The sequence below is a fragment of the Lissotriton vulgaris genome, chromosome 3_1, assembly GCF_964263255.1.
Source record: "Lissotriton vulgaris chromosome 3_1, aLisVul1.2, whole genome shotgun sequence".
NCBI lineage: Eukaryota > Metazoa > Chordata > Amphibia > Caudata > Salamandridae > Lissotriton > Lissotriton vulgaris.
The window spans coordinates 1,820,782,543-1,820,809,865 of NC_141689.1; the positions used below are offsets into that span (position 1 = coordinate 1,820,782,543).

At 44.6% G+C, this 27,323-nt stretch overlaps 1 protein-coding gene across 2 annotated transcripts in view; it reads right to left on the reverse strand.

Moving 5' to 3' along the window:
• Positions 1-27,323, reverse strand: part of TTC29 (tetratricopeptide repeat domain 29) — a 1,168,725-nt gene that overhangs the window by 1,053,746 nt on the left and 87,656 nt on the right. For both annotated transcript variants that reach the window (XM_086963296.1, XM_086963297.1), the window contains exon 3: positions 4,547-4,630. In XM_086963296.1, coding sequence (XP_086819422.1) covers positions 4,547-4,630 — 84 coding nt within the window. The remainder of the gene's footprint in view (positions 1-4,546; positions 4,631-27,323) is intronic.

A 27,323-nucleotide genomic window follows, 5' to 3' on the forward strand; every position in this document is an offset into this window, starting at 1 on the left:
GCACGTTAAGTACAGTAGCAAAACATCTTACAGTTTAACAACAGAGCATTAGCAAAAATTTAGTAAATGGAGTAAATCATTCCCGGTCATGGTCAGGGCATTGAGAACCTATCTCTCTCATTACCTGTGGCAGATATGCCAGCAACTTACCTTTATGAAGGCTTTAAAGATGCATTTATTTGTGTAAGTTTCTGTCTGTGTAATTCAGAGTTCAGTTGCCTATTATGGTCAATAGCACTTTATAACATATGAAAAACTGATTGATATATTGTTGAATAATTGATTGGGATTTGGATTGGAATAGGGCTACCCCAAGAGCAAAGAGCCTGGAGGCGTTTTTAGGGGTTTACCTCTAATCTGGCCCCAGAAGTGCAGATGGCACCACTAGACACTATGGGCCTGATTACTAAAGACACATGTTTGCTACTACAAAATTCTCCAGTCATCGGTCCTTGAAGTGCATTTCATAGTGCGCACTGAAGTGCTACTTCTCATACTGCAAAATGCGGTTTGTGAATCTTAATAGAAAAACTGTATAGAGCTGAGAGGGCTAGTCAAACCAGGCTTCAGCAGGCAAACCCTCATCCTTTGTACAAACTCATTCTTTATGACACCTGGCAGGTAGATTGGGCGGGGGGGGGGTTCACCACAAACTTCCCATTAGCATAAGGGTAGTAATCCCCCTACACACCAGGGAATTATTAGTTTGATTGGGGGAGTGCCCCCCTCGGCACGGGCCTTTGCTTCTCCCATTACAGATATCCCAGTCATTATTTCTGTCCTATTTGGAAAATTGTGGGATTTACCACAAATCACTCCTCCTCAGGCGGCAGACAGCCCACAAGACCCCAGGGGAAATTCTTTATACTTATAGGGCAAAATACACCCCACTTGGGCATGAAGTTGCCTCTCCACTGGGGCAAATGCAGTCTGCCTGCCACCTGGGGTGCATAAATGAGGGTTTATGCTTAACCTGCCTATCACCAAGAGTGGCACAGAGCCCACAAAGAACCCTTTATTTAACGGGGGATATGGCTCTCAAGCATGGGCATTTGCTCCCCCAGTCCCAAACAGTAATTCAGTCTCCCAGGAGGGGACAGTATGGGAGATTTACCCACAATCTGCCCCCACCCCTGCCCAGGTGGGCAGAAAGCTCACTGAGCCCAAGAAGTCATGGTTTGAGTGAATGGGTTAGGGGCGTGTCTGAACCTAGTATCAAGCCACACCACCACAACTGCAAAGCACACTAAGGGCTTGATTACGAGTCTGACTGGCGAGTGGCGCAGCGGTGGCAGTTTTTCAGTTGCTGAATTACGAGGTGGCCATTAGGACAGCCAGCGCTGCATCCGTCATGCCAGAGACCCACCATTCAGCAGCAGACAGAGGTACACAATATGCAAGGCAGAACCACAGCGGTCCGCCGAGCATATTACAAGTTTACTCACTGCCAGCTGTTTCATGGCGGTGAGCCTGTGATGAAAAGGCTGGTGGTGGGGAAACAAAGGGTGGCCTACAGAGACCCCATGCCCACGTCGCCATGGGGATGCATTCAGTAGGGCACAACATGTGCCCCCCTGTTTGCATGCCCCCCAAGTTCCAGCATGGCATGGACTCTTCAGTTCATGCCATGCTAGAACCGCTTTTGTGTTCCCATTGCAGTGCCTGTTTTCAGGGCACCGCTGTGGAAACAGCAAAAGAAAAACCTGCCAGACACGAGTTGAACTCATAATTTGGCAGGTGGACCATGCATTGCTTTGCCGGTGCTTTGCCAGTGCAAAGCCGCTGTAGCACCGCCAAAGTAATAATCTGTCCCTAAACCTTTCTGCACCTTGGGAGGCAGATAGGGGGAATTCCCTGCAAACACCAAAGCTATGTTTAGAGACTAGCGGTTTCTCTCATTTTCCATGGGGAATGGCTACATCATGTTCAATAACATAGCAAAAGATGCCAGAGAACTCCTCATATTTTGTGGGAGCTAGAACTGTATCACACCTTTAGACTCACAGACTGTGCATTTTAAGCACAGCTGTGCTGCAAGCTCAGGAATGAAAGAGCCAATGGGCATTGATTTAATGCTCATGCTCCTTGACAATCTCCAACCATAGCTATAGTAGCACAACAGCTGGCTTAGGGATAATACTGTGTTGAAGTAACACAACACTTAGGGGTCTATTACTACCGTCCGCCATCGCCCCGGGAAATTGGACTGCCCGCTATGTGTCAAGCAGTCCCGCATGTGCAATTAGGATGCGCCCGCGACTCTGGCGGGCACATTCCGCATGTTTTGCCAGCAGCACCCACTGCAATCCAAAAAAGGCACTTGTGCATTTGCCTGCACAACGTGGCAGGCACCGCGCAGTCCATGCAAATGCAAGGGGGTACACACGGGGGTAGCATAGGGGGCCTGCATCGAGCCCCCAACTAAGGATTCGTTGCCGCCATGGAAAGGCTGCTTCCTGCTGACATTGAAATATGGATGGCGGTGTACAGCAGACACCGTCACCATATTTAACCCTTTTCCGCCCAGCCGACGAGTCGATTGGCGGAAAAGCGGCGGATGGGCTTTCCGTCCGCCGCGGTACCCATCATAATATGGCGGGGGGAATTAGAGGCGGGCGGGGGATCCACCCGACATAATAATAGACCCCTTAATATTAAGCAAAAGGCCGAGACTCAATCCAGAAGGTAGTCTGTTGGTGCTCTCCCTTCTCACTTGCTGCTGTGCCAGGACTTGAATATGTGAGTGTGCTGCAAGAGGAAGACTGGGAGAATGGCAGGCAGTCAGTGCTCTTGATTGGAATTTTTGTGGAGATTGTTTGTTTAAAAGAATAGGATAAATACGCATGAGATTTTATGAGGACATATACCTTTCTTATGTGGAAAGGTACGGAATTACGTGTATCTCCAGTACCCTGCATGACGTGATGAACCTCTAGCCTCATGCTGAGGAAAAGGTAGATGTGTGGGTTAAACTAAATTTAAAAGAAAGGGTCACCCCAGGGGTGACGTCCCCTGAATGCACAGCTAAAGTTCCAAAGGGATGAGTAAACCAATGTTAATCAAAAGGAGGAACAATAACCAGGTCACATGTATGAGATTTATTCAATATTCAGCATTTGTGCCATGTCAGCACCAAAATCTTGGGTAAGTTATGCTTGTGCAAGCCCAATGTATTTCGGGCAAGCAAAGCCCTTAAATGAGGGGAGATTGCATCGTCGTGGAAGCAGGAGTTCAGTGTCCCGTTCAACGGACGCGGAAAGTTCTGCCCTCCTATGTCATTTCTTTTTGTACCTGTGCATTAATTACCACATTACATTAAGATCTACTGACTTTGCCAATGTTTGTTATTAATAATAACGTATGAAGTAAAGCCAGCATGAGGTGAAGTAAGTGGTCACTATTAACACGATCGTAATTGTCTGATTTACATCAAGGGGCACTTGAAATCAACTGGCACCATGCATGGAGTCTAGTATTATATGTAAAAACCTTGGCAGCTGTACAAAGCGCATGCAATATGTGCATAGACAGTTGAATTCAACAATAGTAAATGAGTTGTGCTGTTAAACTGCATCTGCATCTCTGCAAAGAAATACTAGACTACCTCAGATGCAATACTGTGAAAATCTGGAAGAAACCATGCACGGACAGTCTAAAAGCTTTCTTTTTTTATGCTTTACTCAGGAGCCACAACTATTAGGAGCTCTGCAGAAAAAACTAAATTTGCTGCACTACTAGCTTTCTAAAAATAGATGGGGGTTAAAATGCTCCAAAAGTGGAGGAAAATAGAGTAAAGAAAACCACTAAATCAATTCGACTTAATCTGAATAAAATCATCGGGAGCTAGATAGTGGTAAACACAACACCAAGAGTCATTATAAAAAAAGGACAGGCAGAACAAATATGCACACTGCTCATAAAAATATATATACATATATGTGCATGTTGGTATTAAGCCCATGTGCATGTTTTTATGCAATAGCTCAATAAAGATATGTCTTTCATTGCTGCTTGAAAGAAACCAGTTCCTAATTTATATTTAGTATATGTCACTTGCTGTTGTCATAGCAATATTTATTTATATCTTATTATTATACATAAATGATATCTTCTTCATGTATTGGATGTTTTTCTATTACTTGTGTCCTCATAAAAAAATAACTGAAACCAAAAAACAAAAATTAAAAAAAGGAGTACAACGTTTTTGTAGGAGTCAATGTATCCGTTTCCAAACCGTGACACTGGTATATACATTGTGACAATCTTTTTTAAGAGTAGTGTGCAAGCTTTGAAAACGTTTTGCCTTCCGGATGAGCTGCACTGCAAATATAATATTCACATAAGTCTAAAACTATATAATGAATCAAAGGTCAGCAGTTACTAATACATTTAGGGCCATGTGTAAGAACACATCTTTTCCACTGAGAGAATGGGTAAAACCCCTTTCGTACATATGGGCCTTACTTTTGTAAATACACGGTCTCATTTAAATACATCGAAGACAGCAATACATTATATAAAAATGGTTTACAAAGACCGAACTTACGCTGCAGTCTCATCTGTTGACAGCTCTTTGATACTCATCTGCAAATGATGCTCTTTGACATCTTTGTCGCTGATCAAATGAATCCTAGATTGAACCAAATTTAGAAAAAAAGGAAACACTGTGAGCAGCTAAACTATGAAGTTCGTGGTATCTATAATACATTACCTTTGTCAAGCTTAAACAGATAAATATATTCTTTTGTCAATGTTTCACTGTCAGAGACACTGCACATGAAAGAACTATGAAACAAGTGCAACCAAGGTACAAATTCTAATCGGTGGAATTTTCCTTTCTTCAATTGCAAAAAGAGAAGTTATGCTCAGATAAAGAAGGTGAAAATGGGTTTCCAAAACGGTCGTCTAGCACACAGAGCATTAAAAAAGACATTTCCATGATATCTGAAGGCCCAATGGTAAGAAATGTAAGATTATCAAGTGCTGCGTGTAATTTGTGTATGTACCAGCTGGTTCAAAGGCCAGACCCAAACAGATATAGACTATTTAAGGTCTGTTTTATGTTTATATTTAGTTCTTTGTAAAGCGCACAGTACATACCTAAATTATTTCTAGGCACCATGGGTAAAACAGTTAGAAGTAAAATAGAATAGAGTTCAATTGGGAAATACTCTGGTTTCAGGAGAATGTCCTACATCCATAGGACATCTATAGGATATACAATCCTTAAACAAGAAACTCCCTGTCCTGAACAATCAACACAGGTTAAACACACAGAGAAAATGCTTTGCTAGCACTATTTACACACAGACAATGGGAATACTGATTGATGAGGCACTTACGGGGTGTCATAATTTCAATTTCTGAAGTGTGAGTGATCCTAATTTCGAATAGTGCATTATATAAGAAAGAAAGACTCAGCTATGCTCACAAGTCCGTCAACATACCTGTGTCACTTCCTTTGCACAAGCGTCCCATATTGCTTTTGGTTCTGTAAAGCAGTGTGTAAAATTTCTGGATATCGCTTCTGCTGGCTTTGTGATGTTATGCACTGCAAAAACTCCCTAACCTCAGTCTTTCCTAACTTTCAACATTCGCACCATTTATATTTTAACTTTCAGACTCGCTCAAATGTAAAACCTTCAAAATATCTTAACTTCTAAATTTTACTTTTAAACTTTATACGCGGAAATTTTCTTAGCTGTATTCTTATTCCCCCTTAATAGAAAATCAAAAAGGGGAGGACAAGCACTCAGTTTGTTCTGTGGACAGTGAAGATGAAACTGCAACAGAACCATCTTATCGAACCCAAGCAGTTTCAAAGACGGTTTTCAGATAAAATATTGAAATTGAAATATTGTCTGACAGAAATATTGAGTCTGAATTATTGTCTCACAGAAAAATTGTGTGCAAGAATATCGCTAGTGAGGTAAGATCTATATTAACTATATCGAAATCATTAATGGTGTTTACAAAAATATAGAAATCATTAATATAGTTTTCAAAAATATTGTTTTTAAGAATATAGAGTGCGCTTTATCAAGTATTTTCAATTTCAATTTCAATTTCATAGAGTTTTCCTCTGGAAGACAGATTACTCCTTAACCCTATCCTGGAAAAACCAACTTCCACAAAAGCTTGTGAATAATATACCAGACCCCTTAATGGCCCTAAGAGCAGCATGAACAAATGATCTGGGGAACATGGATGACACAGATTGGCAGGAGGCAGTACACAGTCCAAGAGAGATTGCAGTACGGACACTTTTTAGGTTGGTGCAACTCAAGATACTACACTGTACATACTACCCGCGAACGCAACTATACATTTAGGGAAAAACACACACAGCACTCTGCGTTAGGGGGTGTCAGCAAGAGGGCCCCTTTTTCACATTCTGTGGGAGCGCCCGGAGAAAGCTAGATACTGGCAGGGGGTAACGGATGTAATGTCAAGAGTTTCAAGTGTAAAGGTCCCTATGGATGTGAAAAGGCACCTCCTAATGATCAACGGCGACTCAGACTGGCCCATATATATGAGAATTTGACTGGCTCTAGCAGCTGGGGCCACCAAAAGAAATATTGCTTCTTTCTTGGGTGACTGGGAAAGCAAGCTGGATTGGGGCCAACAGGCTGAAGAAACGCTATAAAAAAGTAGGGGTGCGTCAAAAGGTGGGAGAAAAAATGGTCACCATGGGGTAAGCATAGGGTGGGATTGTGTACAAATTACTGTAACTAATGTTTATGAATGGCCATTTGAGCAAAAGTTAGTTTTCACGTATTTTAGTATTTTGTAATTGTTAGTGGTTTTGAAATGTAAGTGTAAGTATATATATATATATATATATATATATATATATATATATATATATATATATATATATATATATATATATATATATATAAACTTTATTCGGATTTTTCAAGAATTTGAAAACCATAAAAGCAGTACATAGTAAAATTTGCAATGAAAAATAGTTACAAATAACAAGGAAGTTGTAAAATCGAGTAAATTTGTACAGTGCAGTTTTTAGAGATTTTTCCTGTGTCTGTATATACATTTCAAAAAGTTAAGAACATGATAGCATGTTGCTTCTGTGTCCGGAAGCTGCAGACTCAACATGGCTGGTCGACATTGTCTAAGGCCCCAAGTTTTTAGGAGAGTCAATAACCAGAGTTTACGGTGTTCCTGATAAAATTTACAGAACAAGACGGTGTGGAGGGTGGTTTGTATTGATCTTCCGTCACAAGGGCAGAGAGGTGGATTTGGATCCCAAACGTTTGGGGTTGGAAAAGCTACCAGCTTGTGGAATATGTTTAGTCTGAATCTTATCAGGAGGTAGCGATCGAAAGTACCGATGTTGAGAGTTAAGTAGGGCTGAATTAAGAAGGTGGATTGGACCGTTATTGCATGTTGAACGGACTGTTTCCCTACTTCTGATTGTAATCTCAAGTTTTCCAGGTGTTCCAAGGCTCTAGTTTTCAGGTTATTTTTTGTAAGTTCTCCAATTTTTTCAGGGTTTGAGTAGTATTGTTCTACTCCAAGGTCGATGAAGAAGTTCCGGATATAGGCTAACCATTTGATTTTTAGAGCATAGTCCAAGGACATTGCGTCTGCCAGTATCGTCTTTGTAAGGTCGTTTTTTTCTGAAGCCCAAATGCGACGCCATAGGAGTAGCGGTTGTATTTTCCCAAGATCTTCAATATGTGGGACGCCTAATTCTGTGTGGCAGGCATAGATCGAAGCTCGCTTTGGGGCTGATAGGAGAAATCTAAAGAAGTTATTTTCTGCAATTTGCAGGGAAGTGACGTCCATGTGACCCCATAATCCTGCGCCATATAGAGCTGTCGATTGGCATTTGGCTTTATATATAGTCAGCAGTTCCATGGGTGGTCGTTTTCCCAGTTTGTGTGAACGTCACCAATGCTGCTATTGCTCTTTTAAAACAGTGTTTCCTGGCTTCCACTGCCTTTTTCCAGGAAAGTTTGTTATCTATTGTGACTCCCAGGTAACAGTATTCGGTTGTGGAGTCTATTTTTTGAGTGTCAAGTGTCATAGCTTTTTGGTGTTTTCTCCCGGCCCCAGCCGTCATCACGAAAGTCTTTTTCACATTTATGTGAAGATCTAGGGTTCTCATGAATTGGGAATATCTGTTGAGGGATTTTTGGAGTTCGCTAGGGGTTCGTGCCAGGAGGACGGCGTCATCCGCATAGAGCAGAGCGGGGATCGGGCGAAGTTTAGCCTGTGGGAGATCCCGGGCACCCTTCAGAAGCTCTACCTCCAAGTTGTTAGTGTAGAGGGAGAAAAGGAAAGGCGCCAGGACACATCCTTGTCTGACCCCACGCTCCACTCTAAATGACGCTGTCAGTTCCCCCTTTGTGCCAAATCGAACTCTTGCGGAAGGATTGGAATAGAGTTAAAAAGTTCAGTAGTGGTTGATCTAACCCCATTTGGGCTAAAAGGGACCATAGTTTAGTATGGGAGACACAGTCAAAAGCCGCGGACAAGTCCACGTAGATCATGTAAAGTTTCTCTTTCTTGGCTTGCACATATTTTCCAAAAATGACCGAAAGGTTTAGGGCTTGTTCCACGGTTCCTAGTCCTTCTCTAAAACCAAATTGTAGGTCAGATAGTATGCCTCTCTCTTCCACCCAGTCCTGAAGTCTTTCTAGGATCACTCTGCCTGCCATCTTCCCCAGTGAATCCAACAAAGAAATTGGGCGGTAGCAAGCAGGGTCCTGGCGATTACCTTTCTTAAATATCGGTACCATAATGGACCTTGTCCATGACTCCAAGATGCCTTTTTTTGCCGTTGCGGAGCACACCCTTGTTATGATCGGTGCCCAAAGATCTATTTTATGTTTGAAGAAGTCAGCCGGGACTCCGTCTGGGCCTGGAGCTTTTCCTTTTTTGGTTGAGTTCAGTGCCAGAAGGATCTCAGTGAGTTCAAAGTTTATTTCTATAGGGTATGTTGGAGATGTTTCTTTTTTCTCTTCTGTTTCTTGATCAGAAGTTGATTTTTGAAAGATTTCGGTGAAATGAGATACCCATTCTGCTGCGTCTATTGCGACTTCAATTTTTGGGAGCATGTCATCAGCCAGAAAGGGAGTTCTTATAATTCTCCAGAAGGCTTGGGTGTTTTTGTCTCGTGCGCTGGTATGGAGTTCGTTCCAAAGTGCTTGCTTAAGTTCCTCTTTTTCCTGATTTTGTGATATTCGCTTCTTAGGATGGCTATATTGCGAGGATCCCTTTCGTCTTTGTTTAGAGCTAGTTTAAGTTTTGTATGAGCCTTGGTACACTCTTGGTTGAACCAGCCTTTTGGTCGGGGTGGACCAGCTTTATGTTTAGCTGTAAGTAGAACCTTTATTTTGTCCATGATTTGGGCGAAGTTGTTAAGAAGATCCTCGTCTTCTGTTGATAAATCCAGGCAATTTTTAATTTGGGGGTAAACTGACTTTATCAGCTCTTTAGTAAGTTCCTCTGGGTTTATCTTCCCCCACTTTATTGAGTACCCATTTAGTTTGTCCATACTTATATTTTCCTGGGTCAGTGCGTTGGCTATTATCATAGGGGGGCATTGTTGGTGGTTCGTTGTCACTTCTATTTTTAATATTGCGTGATCGCTTTGGGAATTCGGTTTGACTTCGAAGTTTTTTACTCTTGGTTGTAAGGTTGCTGATATTATTATGAAGTCAACCGTAGTACTGTAGCCTCTTCCTATGTAGGTCGGTGCTAGTAAGTTGGGTCCATAATCCAAAGTATTTGCTACTTGGAGATCCATGTCTGATAGGAGATCATTCATTAGTCTGCCCATGTTGTTGTGCGAGAAATGGATAAGAGAAAGACCTTCCTCTGTCACCATACCAGGACATTTTTGCTTTGGTTGGGTACAAACGTGGAGGTTAAAGTCGCCTACCCATATGATAGATACCGCACCTCCTTCTCCTTGTTTTGTTCTAAGGGTAGTTAGTTTTTTGTGGAGGTGAGTCAGGACTTTCTGAAGTTCTGGTTCGTCCAGATTGTTGTAGAAATTAATAATGACTGTGAACTCTTTTTTCGGTAGGGAGAGACCAAGGATCTGGAAATTAGGGTCTAATTCGATGACCTTTGTTTTGATGTTTTGTATAGTATTGGCTAAGTAGATGTTTAGTCCTCCCTTTGGTCTACCCTTCTGTCCCGACGACGCGGGGGAGAAGTATGTCTTGTACCCCTGTAGATGCTGTTCTTGTTGTGACCACGTCTCCTGTAAGCAGATTATTTGATGACTGTGCACGTGGTACGTGATTGTCCCGTCCTCCACTTTTGTCCTAATCCTGCAACATTCCAGGAGATCAGGCTTAGGGTTGTTGAGTTGTTTTTATAAGTTATGACTGTTTGTGATTCACTAGGAATCTCTGGGCCTGGAGGGGCTAGAGGAGAGTCCGGAGATACCTGTGGGAGTGTGCTATTTAGAGACTGTTCTTCTGGCTGTGGTGGTCAATCGACGCACTCTAGGGCACTATACTTATTTGCTAGGGGAAGTCCATTCCAGCCGTCCCAACGTGGGGGATCACTGTAATTTCTCCACTGTTCTTGTCCTCTCCAGTCAGCCCTTTCTCTGCCTCGGTAGTTGGAACCAAGTGGGTTAAAAGGGGGGGGCCGTCCTTGCCACGGTTGCTGCCGCTGATGAGTGATATGTTGTGTGGGTTGAGGAGGTTGCTGCCACTGTTGAAAAAAGTGATATGGAGGTAGCGGGGGTTGAGGGAGTTGTTGCCACTGGAATGTTGTATGTTGTGGTATTTGTGGGAATCGTGGAGTATGTGGAGGCTGCTGCCATTGGTACGTAGTGTGTTCTGGGGGGTGTATGAACCCTCTATTTGGTGGGAAAGTAGAGGAGGGGAAATTTTGTGAAGGTGTAGGTAGGAAATAGGACAGGGGAAGAGGGTTTATTTGTGTGGCAGGTCCGCTGCTGGGTGTATTACAGATATAGTTTGCTGCCCCTATCTCCCTAAATTTGATGGTAATAACGTCACCCACTATGGTCTTCATGTTCCTGCCCACCCAGTCTCCTCTGCGTACAGAAAAGATCTCGCCCCTGATGTGGGCAGGTAAGGGTTTGTGCAGTTGGAGCCACTGGGCGCATTTATTCCTTAGTTCTGCGAATGTTTCTCTTACACCCTCTTTCAGTGGAGGTACAGCTGTTAAGACCGCCACGAAGGGGGAAGCTTCCGGCGGCAGATTGATTATTTTAGGGCGAGACTGTTTTGTCTTAGGTTCTTGGGGTTTCTCTAAGGGAAGAGACACTGCTGGAGTGGTAATGTTCCCGTTAGTGCCTTTAGCTTGAAGGTTATCTGTATTGGTTGGACCTATGGGAGCTTTCAGAGTTATTTGAGTTGCTGAGGCAGAGCCTACGGCAATTGGAGTGACTGGGCGAGCATCTGGTTTACTCCCTTTTTGGGTTAGAAACTGTGTAGCTAATGCCTTACTAGCTAGTGGGGCATTAGGCTTGATTGATGTGCTTGTTGCATGTTTGGTACAGGGTGTTTTTTTGGGAAGTGTTTCTTTTGCCCCGTGCGTTTGTACGAGGCCGTTCCCCACTTATCTTGCTACCACATTTCGAATTAATTAGTGACGTGAGTCTGTCTAGCTTCGATATTAGAGGTTTGATTTGTGCCGCTATTGTGGCTTCGAAGTCTGATTTAAGGTCTATTACCATGTTTTGCACCCAGCAGGGTATGCCTGACACAGAGTTAGGGGTAGGTGAGATCAAATTATGATTCCTGACTTTTGCTTTGGGTTTTTCCTTGGTGTTGGGCGGAGCCTTGGTGGAAGTGGAGGTAGCTTTCCCTGATGCTATTGGTTCTAGAGTAATTTCTGTGTCAGGTATGATGGAATAACTAGCTACACTCTGCTCTGGTTTGTCAGGTGATTGGCATGCTTCTAGATCTGGGGTAGCCTCGAGATCTGCGTATGACAAATCGAAGTCTGATAGAGTCACAGATAAGTCTACTGCATTCGGGACAGTCAACATGGGGAGAGTAGTTGCGGATAAGGGTAAGGAACAGTTGTTAACAGCCTGGTGAGCAGGGGAACTTACAGTTGCAAGGGAACCCAGAGAAGAGCGTTTAGCGTGCATAAGGTCCAGGGAGACTCTTTTTTCCAGCAGGATGATGCTCTTATCAATGGTTTCGTTAACCCGGGAGATGAAGTGATCAATGGGGCCGGTCACTTGTGCCACGGTTGCGGCTTTTTTTGTGTTGCTTCTAGTTTTGGGACGCATGGTGGTCGAATATGATATGAATCAGGAGCTTCAAAGTAGGGTTCACAGGAGATAGATAGTAAGTCCTGTGACTGGCTACTCGATATAGGGAAGTAAGGTGGGTATCACTGGGCTGCCTTCCTTGCTTGTGATTGAGAGGAAAAATGTTGGGGGACTGGGCCAGGGCCGTCCTCTGCCGTCCTCGAACGGCCTCAAACGGCCCGCTCTTTGCCCGGTCTTTGCCCCGGCCGTTGCCCCGTGCGCGTCCCGCGTGCGCGTTGCTGCCGCAGGTTATCTAGGAAGGTCTGGTGGAGGGGGCGGGAAGAGGACCAGCTGCGGCCAATCAGTGCCGCGCTGCACGCTGGTCCTCGCAGTCCCGCCTCAAGCCTTAGGGACCAGATGTCGGGTCGCCGAAATCGCGTTGGTGCTCCTATGCACTTTTAAAATACCAGGAACAGGTGTCAGGCAGAGTCCTTAGCCTACGAGCGGCACCCACGGAGCGGGGGCCGCGAGGCGCTGCTCTGCAGTCAAGAAAGGCAGGACACGAAGGGATCAGCACTCTCTGGGATTCGGCTGCAGTACCCAGGCTGCTCACTCACCACGATGTTTTTGATGGGTGGAGGGGCGGGAAGAGGACCAGCTGCGGCCAATCAGTGCCGCGCTGCACGCTGGTCCTCGCAGTCCCGCCTCAAACCTTAGGGACCAGATGTCGGGTCGCCGAAATCGCGTTGGTGCTCCTATGCACTTTTAAAATACCAGGAACAGGTGTCAGGCAGAGTCCTTAGCCTACGAGCGGCACCCGCGAAGAAAGGCAGGACACAAAGGGAACAGCACTCTCTGGGATTCGGCTGCAGTATACTTACATATATATATATATATATACTTACACTTACATTTAAAAACTACTAACAATTCCAAAATACGAAAATACGTGAAAATTAACTTTTGCTCAAATGGCCATTCATAGTTACAGTAATTTGTACACAGTCCCACCCTATGCTTACCCCATGGTGACCATTTTTTCTCCCACCTTTTGACGCACCCCTACTTATATATATATATATATATATATATACTACTATTATAAAGAGAGAACACAAACCTTTGAGTCAGGTAAACTTGGGAACCACAGTGCCAATCCACACACCCGATACATCGCAGAAATTGTCAAGGTGTGCAGATGACATAGGCTATAACATTTTTTTTTTAAACGTAAATTTAAAAATATGACTTTTAAAAAAAAGTAGTGCCCTGAAAGTAGCGCCGGCCGCGACGCTGCGCTGGCCGCGACGTGCGTGATGATGAGGAGGAGCGGCGGACATGGAGCGGCGGTGAACAACAACCTCCTTTTTCCGAAAAGAGTGGAAGCCACACGGGGGAACGATAAGGAAACGTATTTATTGCGATGTTGATGGCGAATGCATTTCGGCATATTCATACCTTCTTCAGCGCCCAAATTTACAGGAGTCTCCCATCGATATACAAGTTGGTTTGAGTCCTGCGCCTTAAATGTTCATGTGAACTAGGCTCCGCCCCAGACAAAATGTTCGCACCTGTGGCAGCTCCCGATGTTGCCGTGAACTGAAAGGACCAGAATACATCATTCCACATTCAGGTAAGTGAGATCTGGGAAGAAAGTACAACCAGCTGGTCGGATACAGGACTCCAATGATATAGGCAGCCTTGGTTTTCCTGCTTGTCATCAGGTAAAAAAGCCTCCTTACGTCCCCTCACCGCTTCAGCCCCGAAGTAAGGAACAGTTTCTGCGGGGGCCGCAATGTACATACACGCCGCCCAAGTGCAAGGCAGAATCTCCTCGCAACCGCACTGTCTGCTCCTAGTTCTCGTGGCGAGCCAAGTCCAATCCAGTCCCCTGGAAGCAGCAATTATTGTCGGAGCAACCACCAATAAAGACTTGGCCACTTAGTGAAGCGGGGGCCTCCAAACTGCGTTACTGGCCACCGCAGAATATATGACAACAACCTCCTCCTTCCGAAAAGAGTGGAAGCCACATGGGGGAACGATAAGGAAGCTTTTTTATTGCGATGTTGACGCCGCCCAAGTGCAAGGCAGAATCTCCTCGCAACCGCACTGTCTGCTCCTAGTTCTCGTGACGAGCCAAGTCCAATCCAGTCCCCTGGAAGCAGCAATTATTGCCGGAGCAATTTTCTTCAAAACCTCCACGTAGGCGAAAAGAAGAAGCGGACCCCACGACTTGAGGCAAGGAAATGTTTATTTCAACCTTCTTTGTTATATATTTATTTTATTTTTTATTACCGTAGCGGGTTGTGGGGTTTATAAGGGTACAGGGTGGACAGTAAGGGGCCCATTAGGATGTCGAGCAGATTGCCCCCGCCATGCTGGCGGAGGCTACCGCCAGCCTACCAGGAGCAATCCTTCCGACATCCGCATTCGATTTCTCCCCCGCCGTATTAGTATGGCGGTGGGGACCTCGGCGTACGGAAAGACCGTCCGCTGCTTTTCCGCCCCGGTCGCCTTGCGGCCGGGGCGGAAAAGGATTAATATGGTGGCGGTGTCTATTAGACACCGCCAGTCATATTACAATGGGCTTAGGGAGATGCCCTTCCGTGGCGGCGATGCCGCCACGGAAAGGCATGCGGTCTTCAGTCTGAGGCCCCCCTGCGGGCCCCCAGAGTGAAGGAGAGGTGGGGGTGCACACGTAGGGGTACCTGTGGTACCCCCCTGCACTTGCACAATCAAAACGGCAGGCACCGCGCGGTGCCTGACGCTTTGTTTATGCAAATGTGAAAGTGCATTTTTAGCATTGTGGCGGGCGGTGCTGAGAGCACCTCCCGCCAGCCACAATGCTAAATATACAAGATGGGCCCGCCACAGTGGCGGACGCATCCTAATACCCCCGTGGTACCCCCCCCCGCCCTTATGGCGGGCGGTCCCGATTACTGATGGGATGGCGGGCGGACTAAGTCCGTCCGCCATCCTAATGGGTGCCTAAGTAATTATAATTAATTCATAATTTTTTTTATTTAATTGATAATTATGTCAGTTGTGTAATTATTTTTTAAATTAAGTTTCAGGTGCGGGTTGTGTGTTTTGAAGGGGTATAGGGTGAGAAGTAAATTGATTATAACGAATTAAGTAATATTTAATGAATATTATTTAATTGATATTTCATTATGGTAATTGTTTAATTCATTCGAAAAAAAATAAATTTCAGGTGCGGGTTGTGTGTTTTGTAGTGGTCTCGGGTGGGAGGTATATTAATTATAATGAATGAATAATTGTTAATAAATAAAAATAATGTAATTGATAATGATGTAAATTGTGTAATACAATATTTTTTGGGGTGTGTGTTTTTGTATGTCAAAGGGTGTGTAGGAAATTCATTTGAATAATTAAATAATGTAAATTTATAATAATTATTCAAATGATAAATAATTATGTAAAATATGTAACTAACATATTCATTATGTTATATATTATGTGTGAGTTGGGTCATTTCTAGGAGTTAATGGCGGGAAGTTAATTTTTCATAGTACATTTTATTTGTATAATTGACAATTTATTCGGAAAATTATGAAAATAATATTTTTTAAATTCATATATTAGGTGTGGGTTGTTTCTTTTGTATGGATAAAGGGTGGGGAGGTAATTACATTTCATTATTTTATTAATAGTTAATTATTAATATTGTATTAAAGATTTAATTATGTAACATGTAAATAATATCCTTTGAAGAATTTATTTCAGATGTGTTGTGGAATTGTAGAAATATAGGGTAGAAACTTATTTAAGTAATAATACATGTAAAAATAGTTAATTAGTTTTATAATTATTTTTATTATAGCATGTGTTAATTGTGATGTGCTTTTTGAATGTAAATAACACTATTCATTAGTTAATATTATTCTGAGAATGTAGGGATTCATTAGGATGGTGGATAGTCCCCCACCGCCAGCCGTGCGGTGGCGGGGCCTCCGCCACATGATTGCCTATTTCCCCCACCACATTAGAATCGTTCCACAAGCGTAGTGGTTGCAAAGACAGCCCGCCACGCTTACGCCATAAGTAGTCATCATGATTGCCTGGCGGAGCAGATAGGACTGTGGAAATTGTGGCGGGCCCTACAGATTACAATGCTGGTGTCAGCCAGCCTTTCCATGGCTGTGGAACCGCCAGCGAAAGGCTGGGGGGGAGACTGGATAGGGGACCCGTTGCGGGCCACCCTCTGTGTTGGGGGAGGTGTTGCCCTACTGCATTTCCCTGCACTGTGAGGCAGGTACTGCGTGGTGCCTGCTATGTAGTGTAGCGAAATGCACAGCATGACATTTTGACATTGCGTAGAGTGCTGCAGCCAGTAGCATCGTCCGCAATGTTAACTACTCTGGATGCGCCCGCCATACTGGTGGGCGCATCGTAATTGCAGTGGTGGGACCGCCGCATGACTGGCGGGTGGTCCCAAACACCACAACAATGGCAGGCGGACTCCCGTCCACCCGGCATCGTAATCAGCCCCTTACTTTTGTATTTTAATTATGATAATATTTGTGGTGAATTAAGATATGTATTAAAAACTATAATAAATATTTAATTTTGTTTAAAAAATATTTATATATTTTTTATTTATTATGCATTTGAAAGTATATTATTTTGTTCAAGTTAATTAGTCTGTTTCTGAAATGAGAATAGTAAATGTTAACCCTTCGCAATCCAACACTCTCCTACTGCTGCACTGAGTGGAGTAGGAATAGTAAATTTTCAAAGAAACGGGTCCCCTCCTTCGAGACCACCCTAAGGCGGGACGGGAACAGCAGGGAATAGGGCAACGCCAGGTCTCGCAGTGGACGCTTCACCGCCATGTAGGTGCTCCTCCGTTTCTGAACCGCTGCTTTGTAATCTGGGAAGAACATCACCTGACCATTCCCCACAGTGAAGTCGCTGAGTTTCCTGGTTTCGCGGAGTATCACATCTCTGTCCCGATAGTTGAGGAGTCTGAAAAGGAAGGGGTGGGGTCGAGCCCCTGGCTGGCACTCTATGCGCTCTCTCAACCATGAACTGCGGGGATAGCACCCCCGGGGGTCCCACAACCATTTCTCGACCTACTGCTCTGGATTTCTGCCCTCTTCGCCTTCCGGAAGGCCCACCACGCAGACATTGTTGCGCCGAGAGCGCCCTTCCGCATCCTCTATATGATCTTCTAGTGCGTGGACGTGGTCAATCATATCTTGGAGCGCTATAGTGTGATTTTGCACCACGGGTTGGATCTCCTGGAGTGTTTGGCTTTGCATAGCAACCAAATCGGTTAGTTTACGATGATCAGCATGGAGAAGGGTAAAATCCGATGTGACTTTGTCAGTCCTTGACTCTAAGGATTTCTTTGTTTGCTCCAAGATGGTGCCAATCCGTTCCACAGCTGCTAGCACAGTGTCCATTTTGGCCGCGAGCGCCGCGGCTTGGGGCTCCATGCTTCCACTCTGGTGCCTCGGTGTAGGTACCAAACTGTTAGCCCTCGGCTGCCCGTTTTGCACTTTGTCCCGCAGCCGGCCCATGACTAGCTGCTGCGCCGAGGGCATCCGCAGACGGTCGCTGTTTCGTACGTGCCTGCTCGGCTGCGAGCCACCAGAGCCCCAGCCCCCCTTGTCCTTGTGTCAAGAAGGAGATTTGCAGTGACACTCTTGTGGCAATGCTGTCAGCATACAAAGGGGGGGAAAGGGGGGGGAAAGGGGGGACACCTCCTGGGAATCACCTTCACTGTCAGGGAGCCGTCCACACCGTGCTTTCCACTGGCTCTGGGGGTTGTTTAGGTCTCTGCACGCTTCCCCTGCGAGACACCAGGGTATGCCCAGTCTTCTTACACAAGGTGTCGGACTTCCCCCCCCCCGTGCCTCCGTTGAACACTGCTCAGCTCCAGCAGGCGCCTTCGGCCTGTTATTGTGGCTACTCCGCAGTAGGACAGATGCAGCGCGCCCAATTCGTTACCGGCCGCACAGGGCGTCTCCCATGCACTGGGCAGCTCCGACGCCCAGGGTGCGCCACCTCAGTCCCAGTCCCATTCAAAATGGCGCTGCTCCCAAAATGGCGCCCAGGCCCCAGTGCCTCTGGCCACCACCACACAGTCCCTACCAGTGAGCTCGCCCTGGATACCTCCGGGTTTATCACAGCAGTGTCGCGGGTCCCCAGGCTAAGTGTCTACGCTTAGCTATGTCACCAGGCGCAGTATGATTCTCCACTCACTGGTAGCCTCATGCCGCCATCTCCTGTGCCATGCTCCGCGCCACACTCACACGGCCTCCTCTGCATAGGGGGAGTCTGTCGTGCCCCAGCCCTTATCTCCTGTCAGGGCACATGGCGCGAGCATCGTCTCGCCCTCTGTCAATTGTGTCAGCCCCACAAATCGCAAACCGGCTTCAGCTGCAGGGGGCCACCTCTGTATATAGTCCGCCCGGGGCCACAACTTCACCAGCGTTCAGTACAGGGCCCGGGCCTCCTTGGGTGCACTGGCTGTGTATCTTCACTTACAGGGATAACTGATGCCTCTGGGGCTCCCCTCCAGGCGCTCTGCCTCTGCCTGTACCACTAGGCCACTTATGTCCTGACCCCCGCCAACAGGCAGATGATGGCCGCCTCCTCTTGTTGTGGGCAATCACAGCAGTATTCCACGGGCCGCGGGCCTGGGCGCCTCCCTCGAAGAATCGGTGCTGCCACGGCCTCCCTTCCGCCCCAGGCCGCTCTCCTCACCTTGTGTGACTCCGGGCCTTAGTGCACTGGCGGTGCAGGGCCTGGGCCCCCGCTCTTCCACTGTAGCTCTCCGGGGCCACCTCTGTATATAGTCCGCCCGGGGCCACAACTTCACCACCGTTCAGTACAGGGCCCGGGCCTCCTTGGGTGCACTGGTTGTGTATCTTCACTTACAGGGATAACGGATGCCTCTGGGGCTCCCCTCCAGGCGCTCTGCCTCTGCCTGTACCACTCGTGCCACTTATGTCCTGACCCCCCGCCAACAGGCAGATGATGGCCACCTCCTCTTGTTGTGGGCAATCACAGCAGTATTCCACGGGCCGCGGGCCTGGGCACCTCCCTCAAAGAATCGGTGCTGCCACGGCCTCCCTTCCGCCCCAGGCCGCTCTCCTCACCTTGTGTGACTCCGGGCCTTAGTGCGCTGGCGGTGCAGGGCCTGGGCCCCCGCTCTTCCACCGTAGCTCTCCGGGGCGGCCTGATCCCCCCCAAAGCACCGGGCGCTCTGCCCCGACTCGGGTCCCGCCACACCAGCCTCAGTTGTGCCGCCGCCTGCCGGCTCCCGGATCTCCGGTGTTGTCTGTGAGGGCCCTGCATGGGCCGCAGGTCTGGAGCTCTCCGTAGGCGCCCCGCTTTCCGCGCACCCACCTCCTACCTCGGGCCGCGCTGCTCCACAGCGACTGCGGGGCGGTGATTGCAGTCCTCTTATGCACAGCACATGGTAGGCCTCATCGGGACATCGCACACCACCGGGGCAGCACAGAGGGCAGTGTCCCAGCGTCTCCGCAGGCCCCTCTGATAGCCGTTAGGGCCCAGAGCACTTTTCGCACCCTCGCCTCTGGCACCGCTCCACTTCAGTAGGGTCCCTGCTCCCTTCTCCGCTTCTTCCCGATGACAACCGCCGGGCCCCGCAGACTCCTCGCAGTTTTCCTCACCGCACCCACTTGTTAAAAACACAGGAGACACCTCATAAGGATAATAACCAGGATAACTAGGGGTCGAGTATCGGACCGTTAGCAGAACGCGTCAAGAATATTGGCAGGCTGGCCACGCCCCCCGATTTTTCGGGTTTTCTCCCTTCAAATACACCTCTCTTAAATCCTTGGTGACAGTGTCAGAAAACATGTCCACATTATCTATGGGTGCTTGTGGGATAAATCTGGCTGTGGGCGAAATGGAGTATGATCTCTTAACAATCTTGGATTCAGTACTTCAGTGCAGTGAATAGGGATCAATGTGGTATCCTCATACTCATTCTCTAGTTCTCATATGTCCTACAGGATAGGTATTTCAGAGACAACTAGATTATCTGGGTTTTGGGCCATTGGATAATTTCCACAACATTTTGTACATTTCCCATTGTTCTTAATTCATGGACTTTGTTTAGTTTCAATTTTTGAACAAAATAATAAAACGTCCATTCTACTGTGTGCATAGTTGAAAGTCGATTGATGACAGTAGGATAAGCCAAGTTCTAAGGTTTCCTTATCTTCTTCAGTTAAAACAGTGGAACTTAGATTAATAATACTATTGTTTAGCCTTCTTCCTCGATCTATTTCTTTGTGTTGGATTGTATTGATCTCCCTGTTTTTTCCTCTACTATTTCTTCTGTATCCCTCGTCTCCTCTCCTCTGTTGCCTCTTCCTCTTGGTCTTCCTCACCCTCTCACAGGATGATGGTCCACTCTCTGGTCTAATTGTAAAAAACGCAACTCGTTTGAGACTGTTTGTTTTGTTGCTCCTGTTCTTCTAGCGCTCTCCTCTTGTCTATTTCAGACCCAGTGTCTGAACTCATTTCACTCTGAGAGTTTGTTTCTCTATTTGTACTGCCACTCAGAACCTTCTGCCTTCTCGTTGTATCAAATCTCCTGGTGAACGTGTAAATCTGCCCATTCTCCTAGTCTAGTCTGTCCCTTAAGAACTTCATTGCCTTTCAGTCCTTAATTCCCTTTTCATATTTCTCCAATATGGTTTTCAGGTCTCTTTTGAATTTATTTATTCTTGTTTGGTCTGTTTCCCCTTCCAATGCCGATAACACTTCTTTTAATTCATTTTTGACTTCAGTCCTCTCTATTTCTGCATACTTGATTAGTATCTTAATCACATTTGCCAAACTCTCTGCATTGTTAGCCGCCCATTCTTTCAAGAGTCCTGGATGCGGATTCTCGTAAGTTGGGGTGATCATGACCCTTAAACCCCTAGGTATTCGGCCCACCTGTATGTACTTGCTACATTGTCATATTTCATTTCCTTTTCCATTTCCCTTTTATTGTTTTTACATCTTCTCTACATTGCCCTTTTAATAGAACTGTTTTCTTATGCTCCTGGCTCATGCCACTCTGTTTTACATCAAATTCCAAATAGAATTATTACAGTTATTGGAGTTACAGCTGCTGAACTTGGAGCTGTTGTTCTGTGCCTCTGCAATTAAAGACTTTCTTTATTTATCTGGATTCAGCCTTATTTTATTTGGAATTCAACATTTTTTGGCGACGAGGACAAGGGAGACAAGGAGGACAAGGAAGAAAAGGAAGTACCTGCTACTTGTCATGAGGCACAGGAGCGGTACAGATGTTATAATTCTATGTGAACCCTCTGAAACTACCTATTTTGAAGAGATACACATTCTTATTTATATGCCACTCCTTCATACCTTTTTCAACCCAATTTGATATATTTTCGTTTTTATCTGCGTTGAAAATACATTGCGTTGGAAATACATGTGGAAATACTTTTGATTCGGCAAACTTGTTTGTGTCTTCTGCAGCTGACCAGACCTGCCGACTTTTTGCTGAAAATCCGAATTTCTGTCTTTGTGAAGTTTTGGTGATATTTTAAAATTTTTCCTCATTTTTTGAGGCTTCATTTCAAACAATAACACAATAACACTGCACCACGGCGATCGAGACTTCCATGGTAACATTGGTTTATGATGTTGCTTGTCGCGCTAATACACTGACGTATCTACACAAGTATCAGAGCTGTGGGACATTTCTTCCCGACAGTCAGCACTCTGACGTGTCTACGTAGTCATTGAAACGCTGCGCAGCGTCGTGAGGTGAGCGGTGGTGTTTACTCTCTCATTCCATGTCGTAACAACGCGGGCGGTAATTTAGCAAAACGCGGTGCTGCACGACGATCTTCTTTAAGAAGCAAGGTAACTTTAAAAACTAGTGCAGTAAGGAGGTTGTGCCTCGCAGTTTATGTCCAGCGGAATTGGAAGAACTGTGAACCCAGTTTTATTACCATTGGGGAGAAGCCAGTTCTACAGTGCATTTCACGCCGATGTGCACAGCTTCTCTATAAATAATATTGGACAATATTTACTTTTAATAATTTTGTCAATCCGTGTTATATTCCATTTTAAACTGTGTGTTTATATTGACAGTATACAGGTTCACCAGTGCATGTCACGCTGATGTGCACAGCTTAATGGGGACTCTAATTAACAGTAGATATTGTCACTACATAATTTGGTGCTTTATTTTAAAATCTATATAGTCAACATGCAATTCGACCCACCTAGCAAATTTCTCCAAAACAAAAGGTGATCCTCCACTCCCGTGGATTAGGTGGAAAGAAGAGTTTTTCACTTATTTAAAAGGTACAGATGGGAAAAGGATGGGTAATGAAAGAATGAAAAGTATTTTTCTTCATTGTTTGGGGTCGGAAGGGCAGGCAATATTTAGAACCCTTCCTGTGGTACCTGGAGATTTGGGAGTATTTGATGAGGCTGTGTTACGGGTTGAAACTAGATTCAAACCCATGACAAGCATAGCCCTGAACCGTTACAAATTTTACACCCGTGCATAAAAAGAGTCTGAGTCTTTTGATGACTTTTTAACAGCCTTGAGATCACTAGTTAGATCATGTAATTTTGGAGCTATAACCGACAAAATGATTAGGGATCAAATAATAGTGAACGTGAGGAGTAAGAAAACGCAAGAGCAGTTATGGATTTTAGGTAATCCAAGTTTGCATGATACTATCTCCACTGCTAAAGCATTTGAACAGTCAGATAAATAGACGAAGACTGTGCAAGAGGTTGGTAACAAAGGTGAAAAGAATGGTGAGGTTTGTGATGAAATATGTGCCATGAGCAATGTGGGAAAACAATTCTCTTCTACAAAAGTTACTAGTAGTGGTATTATTTGCTATAGATGTGGGAGTAACTCTCATGTTGCTTCTTTCAAATTCTGTCCTGCTATTGGAAAGCAGTGTAATAAATGTGGGAGAGTAGGACATTTTTTTTAAAGCTTGTAGAGATGACAAGAAGAAAAATGTAGACAAGAACAAGAGTCATGATATTAAGAACAGTGAAGTAAAGTGTGTGAGATATAATCAAGAAAGTGAGGGATTTTGCTACAGGTGTGAGCATTCTTTAGATGCTGATGCACATAAAGAAAGAGGAATTGTTGTTTCTCTTGTGAATGTTAGCGTTATTGAAGGGGAAACTTTGAATTCTCCTAAGTGCATGGTACAATGTTTGGAGGAAGATCTTGAATTGATGGCAGACTCTGGTTCTCCTTGGACCATCATAACAGAGAGTTATTTCCAAGACAAATTTGGCAAGAAGAAATCTATTCATGATCTGTGCCCACCTGACATTGTTGCTCAGGGGTTTGACGGTTCTGCAATTGATTTCATTAGGTATATTGCTTCTTGGATTATTTTTAAAGAAAGGACTGCTTTTATCAAACTTTATGCGGCTAAGAAAGGGATTAATGAGTTAGGATGGAGAGACCAATGGAAGTTAAAAATCAATTTAAATCCCCGCAGCAAAGAACCAGTAATGGTGGTTGAAGATGGATTGGGTAAAACAGATCTAGAAAAGAAATTTCCAAACGTTTTTTCTGAAAAATTGAGAAAACTTAAGAGTTTTGCGCATGTTATAAAACTCAAGCAAAATGCTTCACCGGTTAAACAAAAATTGAGAAACGTTCCCCTCAATGTAAGGAAAGAGTTGGGAAATGTTTTAAAAGAAATGTTAGACACTGGTGTTATTGAGGAGGTAGAATCCTCGGAGTGGGTTTTTACGGTGGTTCTCACGTGCAAACCAGATAAATCTTTGAGGCTATGTATTGATTTGAGGGCTCTGAATGCTGATATACTCATTGACTGTCATCCTCTGCCAAATATAAATGAAGTTGTAAGCATGTTGGGGGGTGCAACAGTGTTTTCCACGCTGGACCTTAGATCAGCGTATCACCAGGTGGAATTGGCAGAGGAATCGAGGCATTTGACAGCCTTTATTACACCCCAAGGCTTGTTCCAATTCAAGAGGATGCCGTTCGGGCTAGCATCGGCGGCGTCAGTTTTCCAGAGGACCATGCGTCGTATTTTCAAAGACATGCAAGATTACGTAAAGTGTTTCCAGGAAGATATATTAATATTTTCATGTGATGTAAGTGTTCACACTGAACATTTATAAATGTTTGTGAGGTGTTAAGTAAAAATGGTCTTCCTCTAAAAGGCAAGAAATGTAAATTGTATTAAGAGTCTGTAGAATATTTAGGCCACACAGTGTCTAAGGATGGAGTATTCCCAAAGTAATCACTTGTAGATGCTATTCTAAAAGCACCTGTTCCTGATTGCAAGGATAAATTGCTCTCATTCTCGGGGCTTTGTGAGTATTACTGCAAATGTATTCCAAACTTTGGTACAAAAATGGAACCTTTAAGGGAGCTTTCCAGGAAGAATGTGGACTTTGTTTGGGGAAATAAGCAACAAGAAGCATTTGAGAATATTAAAGCTGAAAGGGTAGGTGCACCTACACTTAAACCGTATTGCAAGAACAGAGTATACATTCTCATGGTCGATGCTAGCCTTTATGGTTCATGATGTGTGTTATCGCAACAAGCAGGGAAGGAGGAATGGAATGTGGCGTTTGCTTCACGTACACTCAGTGTATCTGAAAGAAAATATTCTGTGATTGAAAAAGAATTGTTGGAATGTGTTTGGGGAGTCGAACATTTCCTCAATTAAATTTGGGGAGCTCAATTTGTATTAAGAACAGATCATAAGCCCTTAGTTTCCATTTTGTCTCCTGGTGGTGGTTCAAAAGTTACAGCTCGCATCGCCAGATTGATGTCACGGTTGCAAGAATATAGCTTTGACATTGAATATGTCCCAGGTAAAAGCAATGTGAAAGCTGATAGTCTTTCCAGACTTCCATGTGATGAGGAAGGGGTATGTGAAGAAGAGGTTGTAGCTAGTATTTCCGAAGTTGTTTCAGAAAAGTTTAGTTTTATTACCGAAGTGGAAGCAGAGTATGAGTGAAGATGAAGTTTTGAGAAAAGTCGTTGATTACATCAAGACTGGGTGGCCATCTAAAAATGATGATCCTGCTGAAATTGCTCAATTTTGGAATGTATCCAGTGAGCTTGTCACAGAAGGAGATTTCGTTTTCAGAGATGGGAAGTGTATTCCTCCTTCACCCCTTTGTAGTCATATTTTTTATATGAGTCATGAGAGCCATTTGGGAATGCAATCTATGAAGAGGTTGTTCAGGTCGGTTTTTTGGTGGCCTGGCATGGACAAGGTAATTGATAGAGTGGTCAGGGAATGTCCAGAGCGCTTCATGAGTGATAAGATGTGTAGATGTGATCCTACGCCTTTAATTCCTGTGAAATGGCCAAATCAACCTTGGCAAAAAGTGGGTTTGGATATTGCAGGGCCTTTTAATTTCTTACCTCAGGACTGCAGATTTGCTTTGGTAGCAGCAGACTACCATTCAAAATGGCCTGAAGTTAAGTTAGTGCCACATCCCAGCACTGATAATGTGATTTTATTTCTTAAAGAAATATTTGCTCAGGAAGGTTACCCAGAAGTACTGATTTCTGACAATGGTGTACAATTTAAGTCAAACCAAATGTTAGAGTTTCTTAAGTTTTACAACATCGGGCATATGACTACTGCGTTGTATGAACCACAAGGGAATTTTTAGGTGGAAAGGTACAATAGAGTACTCAAACAGGACATACTTTGGGCACGTAGTTGTGGTGCTCTTTGGAAGGAAAAATTGAGAGAGAAACTCTGGTTGCATCGTATAACACCACAGTCCACTACTGAAGTTTCTCCTTTTCGTTTGTGAGAGGTAGAGATCCAATTTCTAAATTATGTCCGTGGTGGTTCAAGAATGCTATGAAGAATTGTAATTCAAAAGTTAAAGTGGAGGAACTAGCTCAGAAGATTGAGATTAAACAAAACAAGAGTAAACTATATTATGATTCTCGCATGAAGTTAAAGGAGCCTTTCTTTACTGTAGGATGAATGGGTGAGAATAAGGAAGGAGAACATAAATTTGGAAAACCTATTAAGATTGTAAAGGTTAATTGCAATAGTGTGGTTACACAAGACGGAAGAGTATGGAATGTGAGACGTGTTGCTAAATGTTTTTCCAACTTATATTAATGATTTTGTTTTCTTTAGGGGAGAGGTGTGTTACATTGTCATATTTCACTCCCTTTTCCATTTCCCTTTTATTGTTTTTACATCTTCTCTACATTGCTCTTTTAATAGAACTGTTTTCTTATGATCCTGACTCATGCCACTCTGCAATCATTCTATTTTGAATTTGATGTAAAACAGTTATTGGAGTTACAGCTGCTGAATTTGGAGCTGTTGTACTGTGCCTCTGCAATTAAAGACTTTCTTTATTTATCTGGATTCAGCCTTATTTTATTTGGAATTTAACAGTACTGTTTCAATTATGCTACTTCCCACCAGGGTGACATTTCTCTTTTCTTCAACTTCTCCAGCCTCTGCAGATTCTAACCAACGTTGTTATTGATTGCCTGCGTGGAGGTGCTACCTCGGCTCCGTCATTGAATGCCCCATGGGACCCAGAGTCTGTAAATAGTTTATGTGCCTCTTTCTCCCTCATTGCATACTCATCTTCACTCATTTTTCAAAATTACATTTTCACAGATTCTGCCCCTACGCCCCTTTCCTTGTTGTATCACTCCCTCTGGTCTCAGGGAGTCACAAGTAGCATTTACTGACACCAGCTGCCCAGTTCTGTGTGCCGCTTACCTGGAATTTGAGAACGTCTCCCTCAGGAACCCTCCGATTCCCACATCGTCCGCCTCTGCTCCTCCAGATTACTCCTTCACCACAGTCCCAAGGGCTAGCAGGGGGCACAGCCGTCTCGTAACAACTTTCCTTTCTTACATTTTGTTGGTTTCTCAGTGTGCTTTCTGAACATCAGCAGTGCTGATCACAAGGCTGCCACCAGCGCCTTGAATAGCATTGAAGAAAAAGCTCTCTCCCTTCACATGAAAGCGAATTCAGCACTCCGCAGGTTCGTTTTCGGGCGAGTGTATTCTTTAAAAAACATCCAATGCATTTTGGCTGTTACATCACAGCCTTGTTCA